The sequence below is a fragment of the Marmota flaviventris genome, chromosome 2 (assembly GCF_047511675.1).
Source record: "Marmota flaviventris isolate mMarFla1 chromosome 2, mMarFla1.hap1, whole genome shotgun sequence".
Lineage (NCBI taxonomy): Eukaryota > Metazoa > Chordata > Mammalia > Rodentia > Sciuridae > Marmota > Marmota flaviventris.
Window position 1 is genome coordinate 165,443,500 of NC_092499.1, and position 21,298 is coordinate 165,464,797.

General features: G+C 37.8%; 1 protein-coding gene across 1 annotated transcript in view; it reads right to left on the minus strand.

Moving 5' to 3' along the window:
- Nucleotides 1-9,272: 9,272 nt before the first annotated feature.
- The window catches only part of Sptlc3 (serine palmitoyltransferase long chain base subunit 3), a 143,725-nt gene continuing 131,699 nt past the window's right edge, over nt 9,273-21,298 (minus strand). Inside the window, exons 10-12 of the mRNA XM_027922326.3 lie at nt 19,807-19,942; nt 14,452-14,581; nt 9,273-9,949 (exon numbers count right to left, since the gene is read on the minus strand). Of these exons, the coding sequence (XP_027778127.3) occupies nt 9,836-9,949; nt 14,452-14,581; nt 19,807-19,942 (380 nt within the window). The 3' untranslated portion in view covers nt 9,273-9,835. The remainder of the gene's footprint in view (nt 9,950-14,451; nt 14,582-19,806; nt 19,943-21,298) is intronic.

Genomic DNA, 21,298 nt, shown 5'->3' on the forward strand with positions numbered 1-21,298 from the left:
TTTAGATCACACTATCACTAAAAACTAAAGGTCTTAAGCATTTATTTAACGTGCATTTTTAGAGGTGAAATTGCAAATTTAAGAGATATGTACGTTTTGAATGTACCTCATAAGTTAAAATTTGGGCTGGGGTTGTATAGCTCAGTGGTTGAGTGCTTGCCTCGCATGTGTGAGGCACTGAGTTCGATTCTCAGCACCACACAAAAAAATAAAGAAATAAAACAAAGATTAAAAAAAAAGAAAAAGTATGTGTGCATGTAAAAATATTAAAATAATTGATAAATAATATGCAATGTTGCAAGGAGTTTGTCCTGTTTGAAATTCTTTAGGAGTGAAATATAAGAGCATGACAATGAACATAAGGCATCTTTTAAATAATTTCTTTGCTCTTTTTGTTAACTAAATCTGTGTTCAACTTGCCTCTTTCTCATTTTAAGCTTTTCCTCTTTAATAGAACATCTGTTTTATCATAAACTTTGGAAGTATAAATCCAAAAGACCTGAACACGCCCATGGGATTAGGATGAACAAGAATTTTCTGAAAACATGCCCTCACGTTCTTCCTTCTACAAGGTGAAGACCTACTGTATATAAATTCTATTTTCACATTACTCACATATGTTCACATTGAAGGCTGGAAGGTGGAGTGGAGGAGGGCCCTTCAGAGGGATGGGGCAAAAATTAATTGCTGTGCATGCTGTTATTTTTAGTGGCTACCTCTTCAAGTCCTTAACTGTCACTGAAGAGTAGCTTTGAATAAGCTACAAAACCCTGAAAGGTCATAACCCAGGAGAGGAGCGACTCCAGGAACATGTACCAGGGAAAATGCAGATGGATAAACAAGCTGTAAAGTGGACCGTATTTTCTCTTTTCTAGCATTTCACTAAAGAGTTGGCTCCAGGCTATTACCCTGTGAAAGTGAAATTTTAAGAGAGACAATTCCAAACAAATCTAAACGGAACCCCAGTTGGCTTGCTTTCCCCATCACTAATGAAACCCAGGAGGGTCCTGAAGTGAGGTGTGACAATTTGGGAAGCAGAGAGAAGATCACAGAGGTGAGAAGCCTATCACCTCTCTTTTCATATCCCAAGGAGCATATGGGCCAGACTAAGCATGCCCATGTTCTCGTGGCTGGGACAGCAGATGGACACCCACTTTTCTAATGCCCCCTCCTCCATCCTAGCCCAGCCTTTTCAAAGGTGCTTTATTAGAGAGCACTCACCTCTGACAGCCACCTTGCATGCTGTGAACAGAAATAAGCATATCATTCCTGAGGAATTAGGTTTATGTGTCCATAGGTAATGAGAAGCAGGGATGGGATGAGAAGTGACTGGTCTAGCCTATGGACCATTTGGGAGTGGGTTTATGCCTCTGGGTTCTAGGACTAGAATATGGATGAAAGTTTTAAGATTTTTTTTTTCAATCTGATGTAAGTAAATGAAATTGATATTGGAGCAGTGTTGGGAGAGGAGAGCTGAAACTCTAAGAACTGAGGTTATCAGGATGTTTTCTGCAGTGATTCTGCTTCTTACCAATCTCTATATACTCTGTTTACATTGAGGAATCAGGGTCAGCCAGCTCTCTCAAAGTGTGTTCAAAGAGTTAAGTTAGTCACCAGTTGGGGATTGCATGTAATGACAAAGTCCAAGGGGATGGTTGGATCACTAGCTGGAAACCAACCTGGTCCTTGAAACACCATGAGGAAGAGAGCACTGGACAATCAGAGATGACTTAGATTTTGATATGGTGCAAAAAGTAATTCATCATTTCTTATTGTAGCCATTTTATCTTGAAATGGTCATTCTGGAATTGTTCATTGTGCTTCTAGATAAATCCAGTCTCCTGGATACCACGATTTCTCATGCTTAGAAGTGTTTATTGCAGTATTTTTTTCAAGTAAGTTTTTAAAGGGGATCAAGGAAATAAACTTTCATGTAAAAATATCCCTAATTGGTCTCCTTTCATTAGATGGATTTTTCTGGATGTAGAATTTTAGATTGAAAACTATTTTCCCTCTAGGTTCTGAAGGCATTGCTTCACTGTTGTCTAGCAACCAGTTTTGCTAATGAGACATATGCAATAGAGAAGGAGGCAGGGATTACAAATAAAGAAATTGCAAAAGACAGACAAAAAACTAACATACATATGAAAAAATCATATCAATAGTAAATGGAATTAAATGTTAAAGATAATTTTTCTACCAGATTGGTAAAGACTATAAAAATGGTGACACCCAGCATTGGTGCAGAGTGAGGAAACGGATAATCTACACAATGTTAATGGATGAAAAAATTGTTATGGGCATTCTGAAGGTCATATTTGTAATATTTAGTAATAAGATCAATTACTTCTGGGTGAGATGATTTAGTTTTTTTTTTCTAGCTGGAAACTTTAAGTTCTTCACTTTACCCTTGATGTAATAAAATTTGATGAAGGTGTGTTTAGGTGAGAGTCTTTTAATATTCATTAGCTGAGCACTTACTAGTCCATTTCATCTTCTGTTTCATTTCAACCCCAGGGGAATAGTTCTTTTATTATGTGTTGATTTTTTCCCCCTTGCATTCAATATTTTTCCATTTCTCTCAACTTTTTTTTAAATGTAAGTATTTTTTAAATATTTATTTATTTTTAGGTGTAGATGGACACAACACAATATCTTTATTATTTATGTGGTGCTGAGGTTCGAACCCACCCGTGATAGGCGAGTGCTCTACCGCTGGGCCACAATCCCAGCCCTTCTCTCTACTTTTTTTATTAAGTGAATATTGATCATCTTGTATGAATCCATTGTGTTTTATATTTTCTTTCACATTTTTAATATATTTGACCTTTGGTTTATATTCTGAAGGAGATTTTGAAAATATTTCTTCTTTGCTTTCTACTGATTTATTTTCATCAAACATTTGAATATTAAATACTTTTAATATTCATAAATTCTGGAAATTCTGGGTTCCTTTTAGTATCAGACAATTCTTTTTTTTTTTTTTTTTTTGTTACTGGTGATTGAACTCAGGAGTGCTTAACCACTGAACCACATCTCCAGCCCTTTCTTGTATTTTATTTAGAGACAGGGTCTCACTGGGTTGCTTAGAACATTGCTGTTACTGAGGCTGGCTTTGAACCCTTAAACCTCATGTCTCGGCCTCCTGAGCATGAGATTACAGGCATGTGGCACTGTGCCCAGCTGCCAATTCTTATATTCTGGATATAATATCTTCATACAGTAGAACCAGTTTGACCTACAGGTTCATAATTAAAACACTTAAAAGTTTTCTTTTCCACTAATTATCTGTTTATGTCAGTGAAAAATTTCTCTTTTTTTCATCTTGACTACCCATTTGGTTTTCCTCAAATATCTGGTAATCTCTGTTCCTCTATTCTTATTCACAGTGGAGGGCCAGGTCAATTAGTATGAAAAGCTATCATGTTTTCTTTCAACTTGGCTATTACAAATACTAAATGTGCAAAAAAATGCAAATTTCAAAAGAATTTTCATCTTACTAGATATGAACCTACTTTAATAAAATATTTTAATGTGTGTGTATAATATTCTTAGAACAATTAACTATCTATGGGAGTTATAAAGTCATCTATATAGGAAATCTTTAACATTTGATGGACTTCAGTTGGGCTTGTCTTGTTAATAAAATCTCTTACAGATTTATACTTTAAAGTTTTATTTAATAATTTTTTAGAGCTCAAACTTCATAGCTATTTGGTTGGAAATGTTTTAGGGGAACTGAATTATATATATTTTTAACATCAACACACTATTTTATATAGAGTGGAAAACCCATTTTGTTATAGGTGTCTATAATTTGTGACTATGATTTATTAAAGTTTTATGTGTGTGAAGTTTTTTAAAAGACTTGTATAAATTATATGGAATTGGTATGGACACTATAAAAATAGTTGCATGACAACTGCAATTATTTACAAAATAGACACGTTATGGAGAAACCATGCATGGTTGAAAAAGAGATGATTTTACCCGCTTAAAATACTTCATAGATGGATTTGACTGCATCAGTCTGTTGAAAAGCTTTCATTTAAAAGATGCCAAGATCTTTTTCCATGACCTCACATTGCTACCCATTCATTTTTCACACACAGGGCTTTATTCACGCAGGGGATCACAGTCAAGTTGTAGGGTGGATTGATCTCATCACAGTGAAGCCAGTACACTTCTTTTGGTCTTCCTTACACATTTGCTCCATGCATGCTTCAAATCTGGAAAAAAACAAACTTTCAGGCAGGAGAAACAAAGAAGCTGCAATTTCCTTGCCTTAGTCCTTGGCCCGTGATGAAGTAGAGAGCTCCATGTAGTGATTGGAGCCAGACCTACCCTTGGCCATGGGCACTGCAGCCGACCCAAACCTAATTAAGAAAGATCCTGAATAAACTTGGGTGAGAGCCAAAATCACTAGTCCCTTCAATCAATATTTTTGATATAAAAATTAGCATCTGGCCTGAATAAAAGGGAGCACTGTTTCATGCTGCACCAAAAATCCTCTCTTGTTTCTGTTCTTACTTTCTGTTGTTGGAGATTTTATTGATCTGTGTCTGTGATAAGTTCTTAGCAGTTGACTTGCAAATGTCAGATTTCAGTCTGTCCTTTGGATCAAGGGATGCAGTGAGAATTAGAATAACAAGTTCTAACTTAAACCCAAACTGGCATAGGTGTCAGCCTTTTCCAAACATGTAAATTGATTTGACTTGTTCTCTCATTCTTGATTGAATAAGAGATTAATGGGATTAATGTAACTCCTGCTAATATATAAAGTTTAGCTGAGTAACCTTTTAAGAAAGTTGATTTGATAAAGAAGAGGACAAGCATTCCAAGAAAGAACCATGTACCATCAGTCATGGAGTCCTCTTTTGCTCTGCTAATCCACTTGCAAATTGGATCCTGTTGCCATCCAAGAAATCTATTACAAATCTCTACAAGAGCACCCGGAAGATGGCTTATGTTGAAGTTCTTAGTACAGTGTTTGGCATGTGGTAAGTTTCTGAAGATGATTGCATGGTTGTCTTTCAAGATACCACACACCTACTTTAGAAATAATTCCTAGTTTTGACCCAGGGAATTCCTATGCAGGCTATTATGAGACAGAAAGCAAAGGTTAACATTTGACTCATTTTGAGTCCTTTGCTATTCCTGAAGAGCTATATTTCAATGAGGTTGAGAATGGAGGAATAAATTAAGATATTCCCTACCTTTTAGAGAGTCTCAGTGAAATACTTACTCATGAAGCAAGATGATTTCTGGGGTTCCTTTTAAAGTAATCTGATGGGAAAGGGAGTAAAGTAGGAGACGGGATAGAGTAAAAGCCTGGCCATGAATTGATCATGTTTGAAGCTTGGTGATAGGAGTTACCATAAATGATAACAGCTGAATCCTTAGCTGAATAGAATTTTCTGACCCAAAGTCATGCATGCCTTACACGTCTAACCAGTCACTGGTTGATGGTAAGAGGACATAAAGGCCTGATTTCCTTTCCCTATGTTTGTGATAACTCTAGAGGACTATCTCAGTTGCACAGTTTCCCATGGAATTGACTGAGGCCTTTGTCATGATTACATCACAGTTCAAATTCTCCCCCTCTTCCTAATCTTGTTCCCTTACTTGTCCTAGGTATTGTGTCATTGTATATGATCTCAGTGGCATGCTGGCAAATGCTTAACAGCCATCTCTCCAGATCCTTGATTCATACCATTTTCCAGTTTCCATGGTATAAATACACCCACTGTGGCTAATTTTGTGCTCTCAATGCATTGCCACTGAACGAGGAGTTGGAAAGAGATGTGCTCAGTTGGTTCTCATGAGTGTGTAAGCCTGCCCCGATCAGCCCTACTAGTTTTCTCCAGTGAAATTCCTAAATGCAGATCTCCACCTCAGTCTTTTTATTTTCAGGGGAACCTAAACTAAATCAACAACAACAAAATCATTGATTATTTTTTTATACTGTAAATTTGGTGATTTGTTTATTCAAGAAACTAATATTTCATAGACAGAATGAAGTAAAATTGGTCACCTCAAATGTTTCAGTGAAACACATCACACACACCCATACACACACACACACACACACACACACACACATACTGGCCATGTATTGTATACATCATGACACCAGTATCCCACAATAATTGCTTAGAAAAATTTAAGATATGATCTCCTTTTAATTTCCTAAAGACTACACAGCTGGGTAGGCTCTGAGAGAACAAACTTCAAAAATGTCCTTCTTACAGTTTTGAGACCAGGAAAAAGTGCAAAGCATTCACCACATGATGTTCTCATTGCCATTATTACAATTGTTATTACTGCTGTAAATCAGAGTTTATATTTAACAGAGTGCAGGTTTCATCATCAGAACTTAGGCTTTTAAATCAGAGTAATCCATTTACGTATTTGCTGTCTTTGAAGAAAAATACAGAGGCATACTGCATGTTTGAGAAACTGTTAAGAATTTCACCCTGCTGAGGAACTATTGTTGGAATAAATAAATAATCAGGTTGAGTTTTTTTTAAGATAGGAAGAAAAAATAGGAAAAAAGAAGATACCACATTCAAGGAAACAAGGTGATGCAAAGAGAAAAAAAAAATCTTGTAAATATTGATGCAAAAGAAAACTGGAGAAGGAATTTGGCCCCAAAGCATATTATTTTTCACTTTTCTTTTGTAAAAAGAAAAGTAACTTAGAGAATGGGAAGAAAATGTTCCATTGAGGAGAAAAGGGTGGCCATAGAATAAATTCACTTTTGTATAAGCTTCTTTAAATACCAACAGAAAATCAGAATGAAGTTCCATGTTATGTTATTAGGGCCAACTGGTCTACCAAAACCTCCAATAATGGTTCCTAATTCTGGCATGTTTTAGAATCACCTGAGAAGGCTTATTAAAATGTAGATTCCTGGGCACCACAGCTATTTGATTCCATGGAGGTCTGGTGTGGGGCCCAGGGATCTGTACATTAACAAGCCTCCTAGTAAATTCTGAAGCCTGCGGTCTCTGTCAAATCAAAACATACTAAAAGGTTCTATGGCCAAATATCCACAATGCCATCTTTCCAAGTTAATATTAGCAGTGAGTCTATGCCATTTCCTTATTGTGCAAAGGTATCCTTATTAAATGCCAGTCTGAAACCTTTGGCTTTTGCTTCTCTGAAGTTTATCTTCTAGAACAACATTTTCCATCTCTCTATCATCCAATAAGATTCTCTTCTTTATACCTTTTTGCTCATTTCTTCTGCAAAGGAAAGGCACATTTGTGTATGTGTGTGTGTGCATTCAAATATGAGTGTTGGGGATGCAAAACATTATAGATCTGTTAGAAAATTCTTTCTCCTAATGGACCCAAACTCTGATGCAGTTATCAAGGCTCAATAATCCTTACTGAATTGAAATCATGGTCTTATTAACCTATCACTAGAGGACTCAGCTCATGAAAATAAAAAATTTCTCATTATTCACAATCACCCTCTCAATCAACCTTTTCCTCTTACATTGCTAGCTCTATGAGTCAGGGTCTCTTCTGGTGTACTCAAGAAGCATTCCACTTGGGTTAGAGTTGTTATTGTAAGTGTATATTCAGCATAGGCTCTCTGATAGAAATAGGTCTTTTCTCTTGTATATGGGAATGTATTAAATTGTCCAGGACTCTTGGATCTTAATGAAAAGGAACTATTCTCCCTGCCCCACATTCCAGGTGAGTAATGAATTAGACTCAGGTTCCTCCATGAAAGTTCTAAGGGTAGATATTTCTGCTGACAAAGACACCTGTTCATCTAGGGGCTTAAAACTCAAAGGTTAGGTGTGAAGGCATATGTGAAGATCCCAGACAGATATAGAAAAAAGGGGTATGTTTATTGCTTTGTTATATCTTAGGGAAGGCTTAGATGTCTGACTGCTCTCCTCACCTCTTTTGTCCTTTATAGAACTTCAGAATAGTCAGACATTTTGGACAATTCACTAGGAACAATGTCATTCAAATGCATATTTTAAAAAGGCCTACATGTCTCTTGTCTTTGCACATTTATATGACATATGCTTTCATTGCACAAATAATGCTGCACCAGTTCATTGAGAGGGTTGGAATTCGTTATCAAAACCAATCCTTGGATGAAGCAACTGAATTTTCAGAACTTCTTTTTTTTTCTTCCATCGCTAACATTAACCATTCATGAGGAACTTCCTCACCATGATTCACTTTTAAACTGATGAACCCACTGGGGGTTATAATTCATAAAAAGCTTTCCATGCCAATCACCTTTTTCCTTGAACGAGCTTTGAGCATCGGGGCATATTTCTCCACCAACACTGGTGCTGCGGGTTGAGTTTCTATCTCAGCGCACAGCTTGAAAGCTTGGGCCCATCTGTGTCACACAAAGCCAGACCTCTCTTGAAGTGATTTGTTTACAGTGTCATTTGATGGAGTGGAATGTTCTGTAACTCATTCGAACTGTTACAGAAGCTTGGCTAAAAGGTCACCACTGCTCTTTAGAGTTTCCAAATCTGGGCACCATCTGGGAGCTTGTTAAAGATAAGGTTTTCCACTGTTTTTTTCCATACCAACTAGATCCAATTAGCAAAGGACTAATTTTTCAAAGAAGAATATGTTCATATTGTATGTGTGTGTGTAAGAGAGAGGGTAGAGAGAGAGAACGAGAGAGTAAATAAATAAATTATAGTTAGTTGCTTGAACTTGTGCAGGCCCACCTTGCACCCAATCTGAGTATATGTGCCAAATTCACAGTATTATTTAATAGGCCTGAAGGAGTGTGGCAGTCTTGAAGGAGATGAGAGAATTCAATGTTAAGTGTCCTTCTTGAATCAATACATTGTTCAAGTGTAGTCTTGGGAGTCAGTTCTAAAGGAGATTGAATCTTACCTTTTACTCAGAATTCAACAGGAAAATGGCACGTTATTCCTTAAAGTAATAAAGGCTATGCATGCTAAACATTCACTCTGTATGGCACAAGCAATATTGGAGTAGTTATAATTTTACAGTTCTAGTCTAGGCCTAAAGTTGGCTGTGCTTGCTTTCTGTGCCCTCCTTTATGATACAAGAGTCTTGATTTTCCCAACCTCAAAAACTCAGCTGTAAAACCATAGAAGGGCAAGAGGAAAAGGAAAAGTTTCCTTTAAAGACGTCTCCAGTTGCTGCAGGCCAATTCTGCTCTCTCCCTTAAAACGTTAACTGTGTCTTTTGACACTTGTCCTTGGAAAAAGTCCAAATGTGGCAAATGGTAGAAGCAACATTTCTTTACCCTCCTGCCTGGAGCTTCCCATGATGTGGATGAGTTGTAGCAAGAACTTTTATGGGTGGAATGAGGAAGTCAGCTACTCCAGCTACTCTCCACAACCCTTACTGTTGTCTGTAGATGAAATACAGTAAACATACAGTGAGATTGTGGAATTCACCATCAAAATCCTCTCATTTGGTTGGAACTCCTGAAAGGTTCTGAACCAATCAGGCTGCACAGTAGCAGCTAAAGCAGACTCATTGCCATTAAAAATATTCTTAGAAATGTGCATGTGGGTATACGTGTGTGTGTGTGTGTGTGTGTGTTTGTGTATGTGTGTGTGTATGTGTGTGTGTGTTTCTAGCAGATACTTGGGAGGGGAGGAGAAACTTAAATCTGGAACCATATTTTCATTTCTGTAGTCACATGTTGAGACATTAAAAACACAATGATGTCTCCCTCAGTTCAATTAAGCTGGTCTGAAAAACAAAATTGTCCTTAGGAAGGGGGAGAAATCCATTTATATTCCTTCTGAGGCAAGGAGGGAGGTCTTTCTGGCAAAGTCTTTATGTTCCATCCAGGACCAGGAAACTTAATCGTCAAGTTCAAAGCTCATTTCGTCATTGAGTACAGGGCGTGCTGACTTCCTGTGCCGGGAATATTTCAGGTGCAGGAGATCACCCATTTCATCAAGGGCTTCCAAAACCTGCAATGAGATTGCCTTCCGTCAGTTATCTTTAAACCCCTAAGTGGCTCTGCCTTGCAAAGCCCAGATTAATGACAAGCTTCACAAAGACTCAGTCTTATTTTGCCAGCTCCTTTGATTTTAAAGAAAAGGAGCAAGATCCATATCATCAGGTTGTGGTTTGTAAGTCCTAGAGGAATGTTAGATGCTAATTCATTTTATTTAATGGCCTAACTCCACATTATGAATGTTTATTTTATTTGGGGAATGTGAGGAGAAGAATAAAAACAGCTGACCCATCTAAAACCTTTAAGGATTTATTTAAAATTTAATGACTTACATATAACCTTGTGGAAGAAAAAGATAAGGTTGCAGAATCCATTTGAGGTTGTGTCTTCATGACACAATAAACTAACCTGGCCAAGAACAAAATGGAACATTGTGGGAGCTAATTAGCATCACCCTCAGTCCTCCCATGCTTTAACTCTCACCCCAACCCCTGTTTTTAAAAATGCATCTCTTTCATTTCCACATTCCATGGAATAATGCAACTTAAATACACAAGGATCCAACTCATTGGCTGGCTAGATATTTATAAATTTCTCTCTATCTATATTTATAATAATGGTATTGAGCACACCTTTCCAATCTTTCTGACTTATTTTATTTTATTTTTGGTGCTGGGGATCAAACCCAGTGCCTCATGCATGCTAGGGAAGCCTTCTACCACTGAACCACATCCATAGCCCTAAGCCTGTATTTATTAACCTGCCAAATAAGGGGGAAAAAAACAATATTAGGATCTACTCTGTAAAAGTGAGAGTGCGAATTATTAACATTAAAGTGAATGATTAATGAGGCTTATGAACTTTCCTGTTTGAGAAGTCTTTCAAACTAATAGCAGCTAAAGTGTTCACTAACATGTTAAGAGAAATTTATTTCTTGTTGATAAGGTTATGTGGTTTAAAATGTTCTTTCCTATTTCTTATAAATCAAATCTGTATACTAAGAAAAAGCAACAAAAGTTGTCTTTTAAATGACTTCAATTTAGGGTAGTTTCTATTGATCTTTGCAGATGGGCATGGGATAGTTCAGAGATTTGCAAAGAGGAGTACCTGTGCCCTTGTGGGATATATGTGGCAATTATGGAGGACATGGGACGAGAATATTAGGCGTTTCATTCATTTTTATCTTAATCTTTTTAATTTCTATTTTTATATCTGTTAAATAATGTACATAATATATTGGGAATGCATACATAAACTATTTAAATAGCTTTTGTTAAAGTTCCCTGATCCAAGACTATCTAAAATGCACCCTACTCAAAGATAGATTTCTCCAGTTTGCTGCACCGGTACTCAAAGACAGGTTTCTTCAGCTTGCTGCAGCATGGGAGAGAAAAGCTCCAGAGCCAAGGGCAACTAATGACCTGAAGTTTGGAGGGGCTTCTTATTGCATTTGGTTTTGTGCTTGAGAAGATTTTAAAGCAGAAGAGACCAACCCAGTTCTGGATTGGATGCTGTGAAGTAGCAGGAGCAGTTCACCAGCTGGTTATTAATTTATAACCTTTATCAGGCAGGTGGAAGGATTAGGTGAAGCTAGAGCTGTCATTGGTAAAGGAGCAGATTTCAGTCAGAAAGGGAGAGTGAAATCATTCTGTGTTTTGTCCTAAACATGGTCTCTGGCCTCACTTGGTTTCATATTTTCTATATTCTGTGATGTTTCAGTTGCTGCGTTAAATGCCCTGGCTATTCAACAGGTCAAATTTCACTTTTTCTTAAACTCATATTAAAGAACTGCTCAAAATTTTTATGAGATGGATGCATGATCCCAGAACTTTAGAGCAGTCTGTCTAGATGCTGGCTCATTGCTTCTTTCACACCACGTATTCCACAGCAATGAAGAACTTTTGAAGAAAATCACAAGGGTAAACTTGGATACTTCAATGCTGATTGTTCTGCAAGAAACACAAATTCATCTCTGTTGTCCAATCCTTCCTTTCACTTCTGGGAGCTTGCTTCCTGGCCATGTCCTCTTGTCTTCTGTACCTGTAGGATTCCCTCTTCACTTTCTTCATCCTTCTATGTGTAAACATGTACACAACATGTACACGTCTTTCCCCATCTTCAAAGGCTTTTCTTAGTTCTAATTTCCTCTATACCTCTCTCCCTCCCCCTTTCTCTTTCCCTCCCTTCCTTCTCTAAGCCACATCTCTAGTCCTTTTTATTTATTTATTTTTATATTGAGGCAAGGCCTTGCTAAGTTGCTGAGCTCTCACTAAGTTGTTGGGCTGACCTCCAATTCGCCATCCTCCTGCCTCAACCTCCCAAGTTGCCTTAATTTTCTTGAATTTACAACCAAACTTTTTGAAGTACTTGCCTGCTCCTTCTTATCACTGTCTCACTCCATTTAAAAGAAGCAATATATTAAAATTAAATTACTGGAAATATAGACTCGTTTGAGAGAACCTGGAAAATATAGAAGGATATAAAGACAAACAACAGAGTTTACCTATCACCTCAAAACCTGGAGTTAGTTTGGTTATTAATGTGTCACTTAATCTGTTTTTATTGTTTATCTATTATGTACTATACACTGATTTAGGTCCTGAGGGGATAAATGATAAAGAAGAAGGAGATGGTCACTGGTATGTGTGTGTGTGTGTGTGTGTGTGTGTGTGTGTGTGAGAGAGAGAGAGAGAGAGAGAGAGAGAGAGAGAGAGAGAGAGAGAGAAAGCTCAAGCTATCCCCTTCATCCTGTTATTCTTTGTACTATTTCTGTTCTTTACATTCCCCTAAAACTGTCCACTACAAGAAACACTGAGTTGCTATGAATTATTAACTCAAGATGTTCTTCTCATCCCTCACCCCACTTGAAGTTTCTTAAGTTTTGGGAGAATATTTTAATTCTCCTCTTCCTCCTCAAAACTCTTTCCTCTTACTGTGTCCAACGCTACACTAGCCCGTGTCTCTCCTGACTGTTCTAGCTCCAGTTCCCACTGTGATCCTTGTGTCCTGGGATCATGTACTTCACAAGAATTTGCTTTTAGCCTGTTTACCCTTGTTTTTCCCTGGACAATTATATCTTCTACCTTGTGGAAGAAAAAGAATCCCCAATTCCTGAAACTACAGCAGTTTCAGCTTTGCACACTCCTTTAAGTTCTAGAATTGATTTTCTCTTCCACAGATGGCCCATGGACATGTAATCTCAACAAGCATATATATGAGTTTACTCCCATTGAAGACTTGCTGATCCTTACTGAATACCTTAGCTCATTTAACTAATTTACCATTCTGTTCACCAGGGTTAGAGACCTTGAATTACCTTTGCTCTTGTTTCTTCCCATACATGTTCTGCTCCAGTCATTTGACAGATATTGGCAATTCCTGCTTTTGTAATGTCAGTTCATAGATCCATTGTCTTCCTGCTGTCACAGTCATTGTCATTTCTTGTTTTGTTCTAACACCTCCATTTTAGATCCCTTCCTCTCGCCTCTTTCTTCTTCAACCCCTTTGTCACTTTTCTTTCATAGTGACATGATAATGCTGTACCACTGGTCAGAAACCTTGAATCATGCCCCATAATCTTTATTAAAAAGACTCAGCTGAAAAGTCACTTTACCTGTAAATCTTCCCCCATTATTATAATTCATTCCCACCTTCAAGCTCCCACAGTGTCATTTACATATTTCGTCTTCACAATTTATTCTGTCTGATGTTATCATTAGTTGTTTATTTGTATCTACTCCTAGACTTCTATTTTTGCTCCAGGGTTTGTTCATTGTAACTACATTGATATTATTAGATCATTCCACTAACCCAAACTGATTGAGATGGCTTAGTTCTCTGATATTACTCATTAATATAAAAACTGAAATCAAAGGACAAAAAAAATGCAGTTTTGAAATTATTTCCACCTGACTTTGATCTGGCTGATGTCATATATGTCTGTCCTTGTTTGTTTTCCAATGTATTGCTTAATTGGGTCCTGTTTTATGATGGAAGATTTAGTGGCTATGAAAATATCAGGATACAGGTAGTTAATGTTAAAACAGCATGGAAGGGGGCTGGGGTTGTGGCTCAGCGGTAGAGAGCTCACCTAGCATGGGCGAGGCCCTGGGTTCGAGTCCTCAAACCACATAAAAATAAACCAATGAAATAAAAGTATTGTGTCTAACTACACCTAAAAAATAAACATTAAAAAATAGCATGGAAGGTCAGCTTTCACATTGCAGAACAAGTCTATAGCACATTTGCCTATTTACTTGTCTTTTCTATGAAACCACAATACTGACTTGACTTACCTTTACTAACTGATTTTTTTTCCTTCAATTGAGTTGATCACTTTGTTGGGTATTGTTGCCATACCCTAGGTTTTTAGCAGTGAGTTTCATCTGTCACTTGTGTTGTGCTTTTATACTACCCAAGAAAAATGCAGAGAATCCCAATCTGGCTCAAGAAAACTACATGTTCAGAATCCAAGGTGCCACAAGTAGACTTCCCATTGGCCTGTGGGGTACTTACTGTGTCCAACATCTCCCGAGTATGTGCTGCCGAAATGCAGAACCGAGCCCGAGCTTCTGCGAGTGGAGTAGCTGGAAATCCAACGACGACCACCCCGATTTTTCTTTCTAACATATGCCTTGCAAAAGCCCTTAGGAAAAGGAGGAAAAGTTAACATACAGGAGACAGAATTATCCTGATCCCCACTGCCCAAAAGGAAGATGGAAAATTGATTTTTCTTTTTTATAATAACAAGTAGATTTAAAGTTATTAAACTCTGGTAAATGCAACTGAAAAGAGGCAGGTGGTCATTTGATATCTCCCATAACTAAGTGTGTAGTATTATGGGGTTATTATGGGGTCTGACAAACACATTTGATAATTGTGAGCACTAAGTCTGTTGTGAGATTGAGCAGAAAATGTTGATGTATATGACTCTGGTTTAACAAGACTGAATTGATATAAAACCTTTAATCTGCTGGGTTCCTTGTATTAAAAACACCTAATACATTACAATTACATTAGAAAGAATATATATTAAAGGCAAATCTATATGTTTTAAAACACTTAATACCAGTAAGTTATATTTGTTTATTATAATTTGAAGATCAGGATCTCAGGGTTTGTAGAATCCAATCTCCAACCCAACATTCCCATTCCAGAACCAAAGATCATATTTTACATAAAATCAGAAATAAGAAATAGCAAGGGTCTCATTTTTTTAAGCGCATGAATGAACATATGCAGGTATGCTCTGGGATAATAAACCCATTGACTGGGATCAAGGGGAATCAGGCAGGAGGGATGCAGGGTAAGAAGTGAGCACACAGAGAAATTCATGGGCAGATAAAGCTCTTTGATGCAGGGTAAACCTTTATAAGCTCTGATTCCTTCCCTTCATCCTTCTAGCCTTCTTTTTTTCCTAAAGCTAATCTCAGTAATAATTCTAGAATATTAAACTCAAAGTCTGTAAATTGCTTGTGCTGAGAGCCAAGGTCAGATAAAAAGGCACATACCCCCAAGTGAGTCTTTCCCTGCTTTGGGCTCTGTTGCTCTCTGCAGGAAACCTTAATTACTGAGTGGCTCTACCCATAAGTAAAGTAAAAGCCTCAGATCTGTTCTGAGCATTAAGAGTTTGCTGGTATATTATTTTAGGCTGGATACTGACAGAGCCACAAAAACCTACAGTCATAATTCAGGAAGAATTTAGAACCAGACATGGAGAGTAAGGCTGCTTGCCCATTCATCTGTCCTGCTGTTTAGAAGTCTGCCTTTTGGTTGCCTCATGCAGAAAGCAGGTTATCAAATGAAGCAGTGGAGATTGTGAGACCTACAGGACACACGGCCTCTTTGGCCCCCTGGCTTGGGCAAGGCAAGATTAGCCCTTTGATTTCTACTGTTCTGTCTCCTTCTTGATCACCCTATGGAAGGCTGCCCACGGAACTGCACAGGATGAGAGCTCATAATTGTCTGAGAAACAAGTCAAGTGCTTTTATTGCTAGAGTACAAACCACCTGACCCATGATCTCAGGCCAATTTTCGGGCCCCAGAAGACCATTTTCACTGTCTGCATGTTTCCCTTTGTACCGAAGGAAGCAAGTTTTGCCAAAAATGTAGAGCAAAATATATGACTCTATTGATTCATTAGGCTAATTCAGGGTCTCCCTGGAGCACTTTTGACTTGAAAACTTATACTACCACAGCTAATATCCTTATATTAATATATATGATTGCACTGAACATTTTATATAATGAGCTTCTGGGTTTTATTCCCCAAAGCAAATTAGAACTGGCATCTGCAGGAAAAAGCTAAACTGGGTGAAATAATAATGATGATGATGACGATATGATGAACATTAGCATCTCACTACATGCAGCATGACCACGTCTTGTGTACCACATCTTGTGTTCCAAGTTCAAGACAAGAACTGCGGAAGGAAAATACAAATCCTCCCTATACTACATACCAAATATGAAACATTCTTGATTATTGAAGTGCTCATTTCATGGGTGACATCACATTATTCTAGATGCCATAGATGATTCCAGTAGTAGAGTTGTAACAGGACTTTGTTCAAAAGGATAACTAGCTAGAGATTATCCTTTCATTTGACAGAAGTGGAAATATGGAGAAACCACAATGTTTTAATAACATGGAAGGTTTTTAAATGTGTAAGTGAAAAAAGTGTTTTCTACACTGTCTGATACAATCAACTCCCTGTTTCTCTGCATATAAACCTTCAATGGAAGAAGTATCATAGAAGGGAACAAAGACAGCCAGTAAAATAAGCTCTTGCCAGCAACTCCTACTAGCGATTATATTTTCTTTCTTACTTTTTCTCAGTTTCTGTAGGAAATCCAAACAGATATTTTTCTGTCACAGTGACTGATTCCTTTTGAATGACCGATGATGGCATTCAAGAGAGTTAAATTTATACTCTGTTTCTTTAATGAGATGTGAATTTTCTCCTATGGATTGAAGCTTGAACGGCTGTGTATTCAAAAGTGCTCAGGTTTAGGAGGCAAATTGAATTCTGAGCTTTGCTGCCTACAACCTGTGTGAGCCTTAGAAATCGGTTTCTAAACAGTTTCAACTGACTGTTGTGTCAATATCCCACCCTCAATGGTTAAACTCGTGAATGATCACTGAGGTCAAATACCCTTGTTTGGCATATAATCAGAATTAAGCAATTTTAGCTTCTCCTGGAAAACAATCTTCAACTGGAATGAACACAACACTTCAACATATCATCCAGTGCTCAATATAGCATCATCGATGCAAGATCTTTACCTGCTAATTTTTCTGGGAGTTCTGTTTTTATTAATGTAAACAAAATTGCAATAAGCATTCTGGAGAGTCATGTGACCACAATGACTCATCATTGTACTCAATTGAAACTAATAATCATCATTATGATAAAAGAACAATAATCACAGCAGTAATGATGGCTATCACTGGCTGAATGCTTATAGTAAAACAAGAACTATGTTAAGTGCATCATATACATTATTGATATTATTAATAACAGCTAACACGGTTATGTAAGAGTCAACATGCCAAATGCTGTAAAGAACTTACCTTGTTTAATCTTCATAATGATCTTAGGAAGTAGGTATTTTTATATCTCAATTTATACATAAGAAAACTAGGATTTCAGAAGGTTGGACTACTTTTCCAAGATTCCACAGATTCCTAAGAGGCAGTCAAAATTCTTTTTTGATTCAAAACCACTCACTATGCCATACAGCATATGTTTTACATGAGGCATATTGTATTAGTGACTACTTGAACTGGAATGCATTTGAAGAGCTAGCTGGCTATTGTGCAATAGGGTGACTATAGACAATTATGTACTCTATATCTCAAATAGCTAGAAGAAAGAATTTTGAATGTTTTCACCAGAAAGAAATGATGTTTTTTTTTTTGTTGTTTTTTTTTTTGTATTAGGTATTGAACTCAGGGGCACTCAACCACCGAGCCATATCCCAGTCCTGTTTTGTATTTATTTAGAGACAGGGTCTCACTGAGTTGCTTAGTACCTTGCCATTGCTGAGACTGGCTTTGAACTCACCATCCTCCTGACACAGCTTCTCTAGACACTGGGATTATAGGCATGTGCCACTGTGCCCTACTGAGATAGATGTTTTTAACCTGATTTAAACATTATATAGTGTATATTAATATACTGAAACATCATGTAATACCCCATTAATATGTATATATGTACATTTTTAATATATATAACAGTTATAAATAGATTTTAATTAGTAGAAATGCTTTTTTTGCCACCACCCCCCTTTTTTCCTATTCACAGACTCTTCTCTTTAGGTTGGTTCATTTGTCCAACATGTTGAGATCCTAATTCTGGCTTTCATGAAAGTGAGAACTACCTAGCACACTCCTTTATTGCTGCCACTCCAATATTGTGCACTGTATCCCCAAGCAAGTTTATTTTGGGTGCCTTCTTTTGAGCTAATGATCAAATATTAGTTACCTAAGAGCTAAATTTGGAATTTTCCTTCTAGGACATGCAATTCCCCAGCCACTTTGAGTGTGTGTGTTTTTTTTTGGTGTGTGTGTATATGTGTGTGTGTGAGTGTGTGTGTGTGTGTGTGTGTGTGCCTTCCCAAATCATCTACTACTGGGAATTACTGTTGTCATCCTTCACCCCACTGCCATAGAATGCCTTGGTGTATAACATTTCTATAGCACTCTGTCTCCTTGGATGCTCCATGCATTGTTTTCCTGAACCAGATTCATGAAGAGAAGGACCAACTAGTGGTTCTGGTGTGGCATGCTAAACAACTGATCTTTGTGTTTTAACTGTTATTTCATCATGGTGAAATGACACCAGAGCATGCTTCTAAGAATCAGTCTTCTGGGAACTTTGAACTTAACCCTACTCTCCCTAGTTTACAACACTGGTGCCCCACACCCCTTTCACTGGTACTTTTCTATTGAATATGTCTGTCAGTCTGTCCAGACTGTTAGAGGGTCAAACAGAAATTTCCAGCAATGGCCTTAAGTTGGAAGGGAATTTGGGCTCTTTAGAATCTAAGAAATATTATGTTGAATATTACTTTCCACCCTATGCTTGGTCAAAGACACCAATAAATATTTAGGAACATTTTAGGTTAACTTCTTTTTAACAGAGAGGTAATTAGTCTCACACAGGTTGAAGCATGGCTCCTGTATAAAATTGTCTGAGCCATAATGAGAAAAAGTAATTTTTTCCTCTATGTAGTTGTTGCCAATGCTCAATTTTTGGTTGAAAACAACCCCAAATAGGCTTACAGCAGAGGCATTAAGATTTGATGTTAGGAGAATGAGCTTTGTTGTGAATCTAGGTTTTGGATTTTGCTCTTAGTTTTACTACCATTTGATTTATATGACCTTGGGCAAGTTGTTGAACTGCCCTCAGCCTTGGCTTTCTCACACCTGAATGAGGATGCCCACTTCTGAGAATGGTCATGAGAGTTCAATGGGACAAGGTCTGATTTGTTTTGATATTGATATTGAGAGAACTGGGCTTTGCAAGTTCTCCCCAAGAAAGACCATGGATTAGAAGGAGGCTCAGGATCATTCTTAAATTATAGTGCAGATAAGTGACTTCCCCCAAATTTCTAGAGCTTGAAGATGGTAGCAGGGAGAGAGTTGGTCCTTAAGCATCTGACTCTTTTATTATAAGACATATGGAAAAACCTCTGCTATGTCTGGCATGTGGATTCTGAAAAGTTGTATAAATGAGTTCTGAATTTAAGTACCCCTTTCAAATGCATAATCTAATAACTGCAGGAAAACTGCAGAGGGTCAATAGCACCATCTTAGGTCAGCTTGGGGTTCAGGTGTGACTCCAGGAGTCCTTAGATACTTACGCTACTTTACTAGGCATGTAAAGGAGCACAGGAACAACAGGAGACTTATCATTGCCATAGATAATGAATCCCAGTTCCTTCAGTTTCTCTCGGAAGTATTTTGTGTTTTTTGCAAGTTGCTGTATTCTCTGCAATCCTAAAAGGAGACAGGTGTGAAATCCATCAACTTCCATTGAGAAGAGGGAAGCAAAGGTCAACTCAATTTGGCAAGCATTTCTAAGTCTTTCTGTAGGCATGCATATTAGCTGGAAGGGAAGGGTGGGGAAATATCTCCTGGTGAGCAGGTGTGGACACTTTTGTGTGTCTGGAAGACAGGATGAAGAAGAGGTGCTGCTAGGTGTTGTAAGCAAGTAAAGCTAAACAACTCATCTTTGTGTTTTATCTGTTATTTCATCATGGTGAAATATGGTTGGTGCAAAGATTAAATAAGTTACTAAGGCTAGACTTCAGGGCCAGTGGGGAAGAGGGGGAATATTTATTTGGTGTGAACTCTGTGCTAAGTGCTTTGAACACATTAACTTAGGAGAATCAAGTGTGATAAGAAGTACACACACACATGCACACACACACACACTCATTGTTGATAAATACATTTTAGCCAAATTGAGCTGGCCTATTAAATTACCCCTGATGTAAGTCTCTAATCAAAGGTTGCCTCAACCTGGTTTTGAAGAAGTAGTGTATCCTTGAACAAAGATTACTCCAGCTGATATCATGGTTGTTTTATGAAGTACTTGGTGGCAGTAGGAAAAAACAAAAGAGAAAAAAGGTGGGGACCTCTCTTTTCCTTAGGCGGGGTGGGGGGTGGGTAGCAGGGAAAGACAACAAGAAGAGTATGTTTCCTCCATCCCTCCATATCAAGGTCTTTCAAGCTTTCGTTCAAAAGCTTATTCCCTGTCCCAAGTATGTGTCCCAAATCAGGGTTCAAACATGTAAGACGATAAAGGGAATTAAAGAGTAGGAGAAGTTCTGAAAACAACTGCCTACTCCAGTCCTGCCTCCAAGTGGTAGGTGAATAAAGCAGAAAGAATTAGAGAGGGTGTGCTCAATGAAAATGAAGAGGGTTGAACATTTGAGTCCCCTAGATTCAACCCAGTGTTTGCAATCGATGCAGTGTTGCTGTTCAGTGGGAATGTCCTTCTACAGTTGTGCTGGTTGCTGGTAGCTTTCCTCCATTCTGATTGTTCTGACGTTCATTTAGACTGAACCAGAGGTCACACTCTATAAGCTCTGCAATAGTTTGAACATTCAGTCATGGATATTTGGAACTCTTTCGATGGAAAAAGGCTAAAAGTGTCAATAAACATGTCAATTGTTATCATCTAGTCCCTCCTTAGAAAAGATGGTCCGAGATTGTGCTTTCACAAAGGGTTGAGCAGTGGGTATCTTCTGCTGAGCATCTTTCCTCCAGGGGATCATGATATTTGTATAGAGTTAGCCCTACCTGTCCCTTTTGCTACAAATGTAGATCGAGGTCCAGGATTGGTTGATT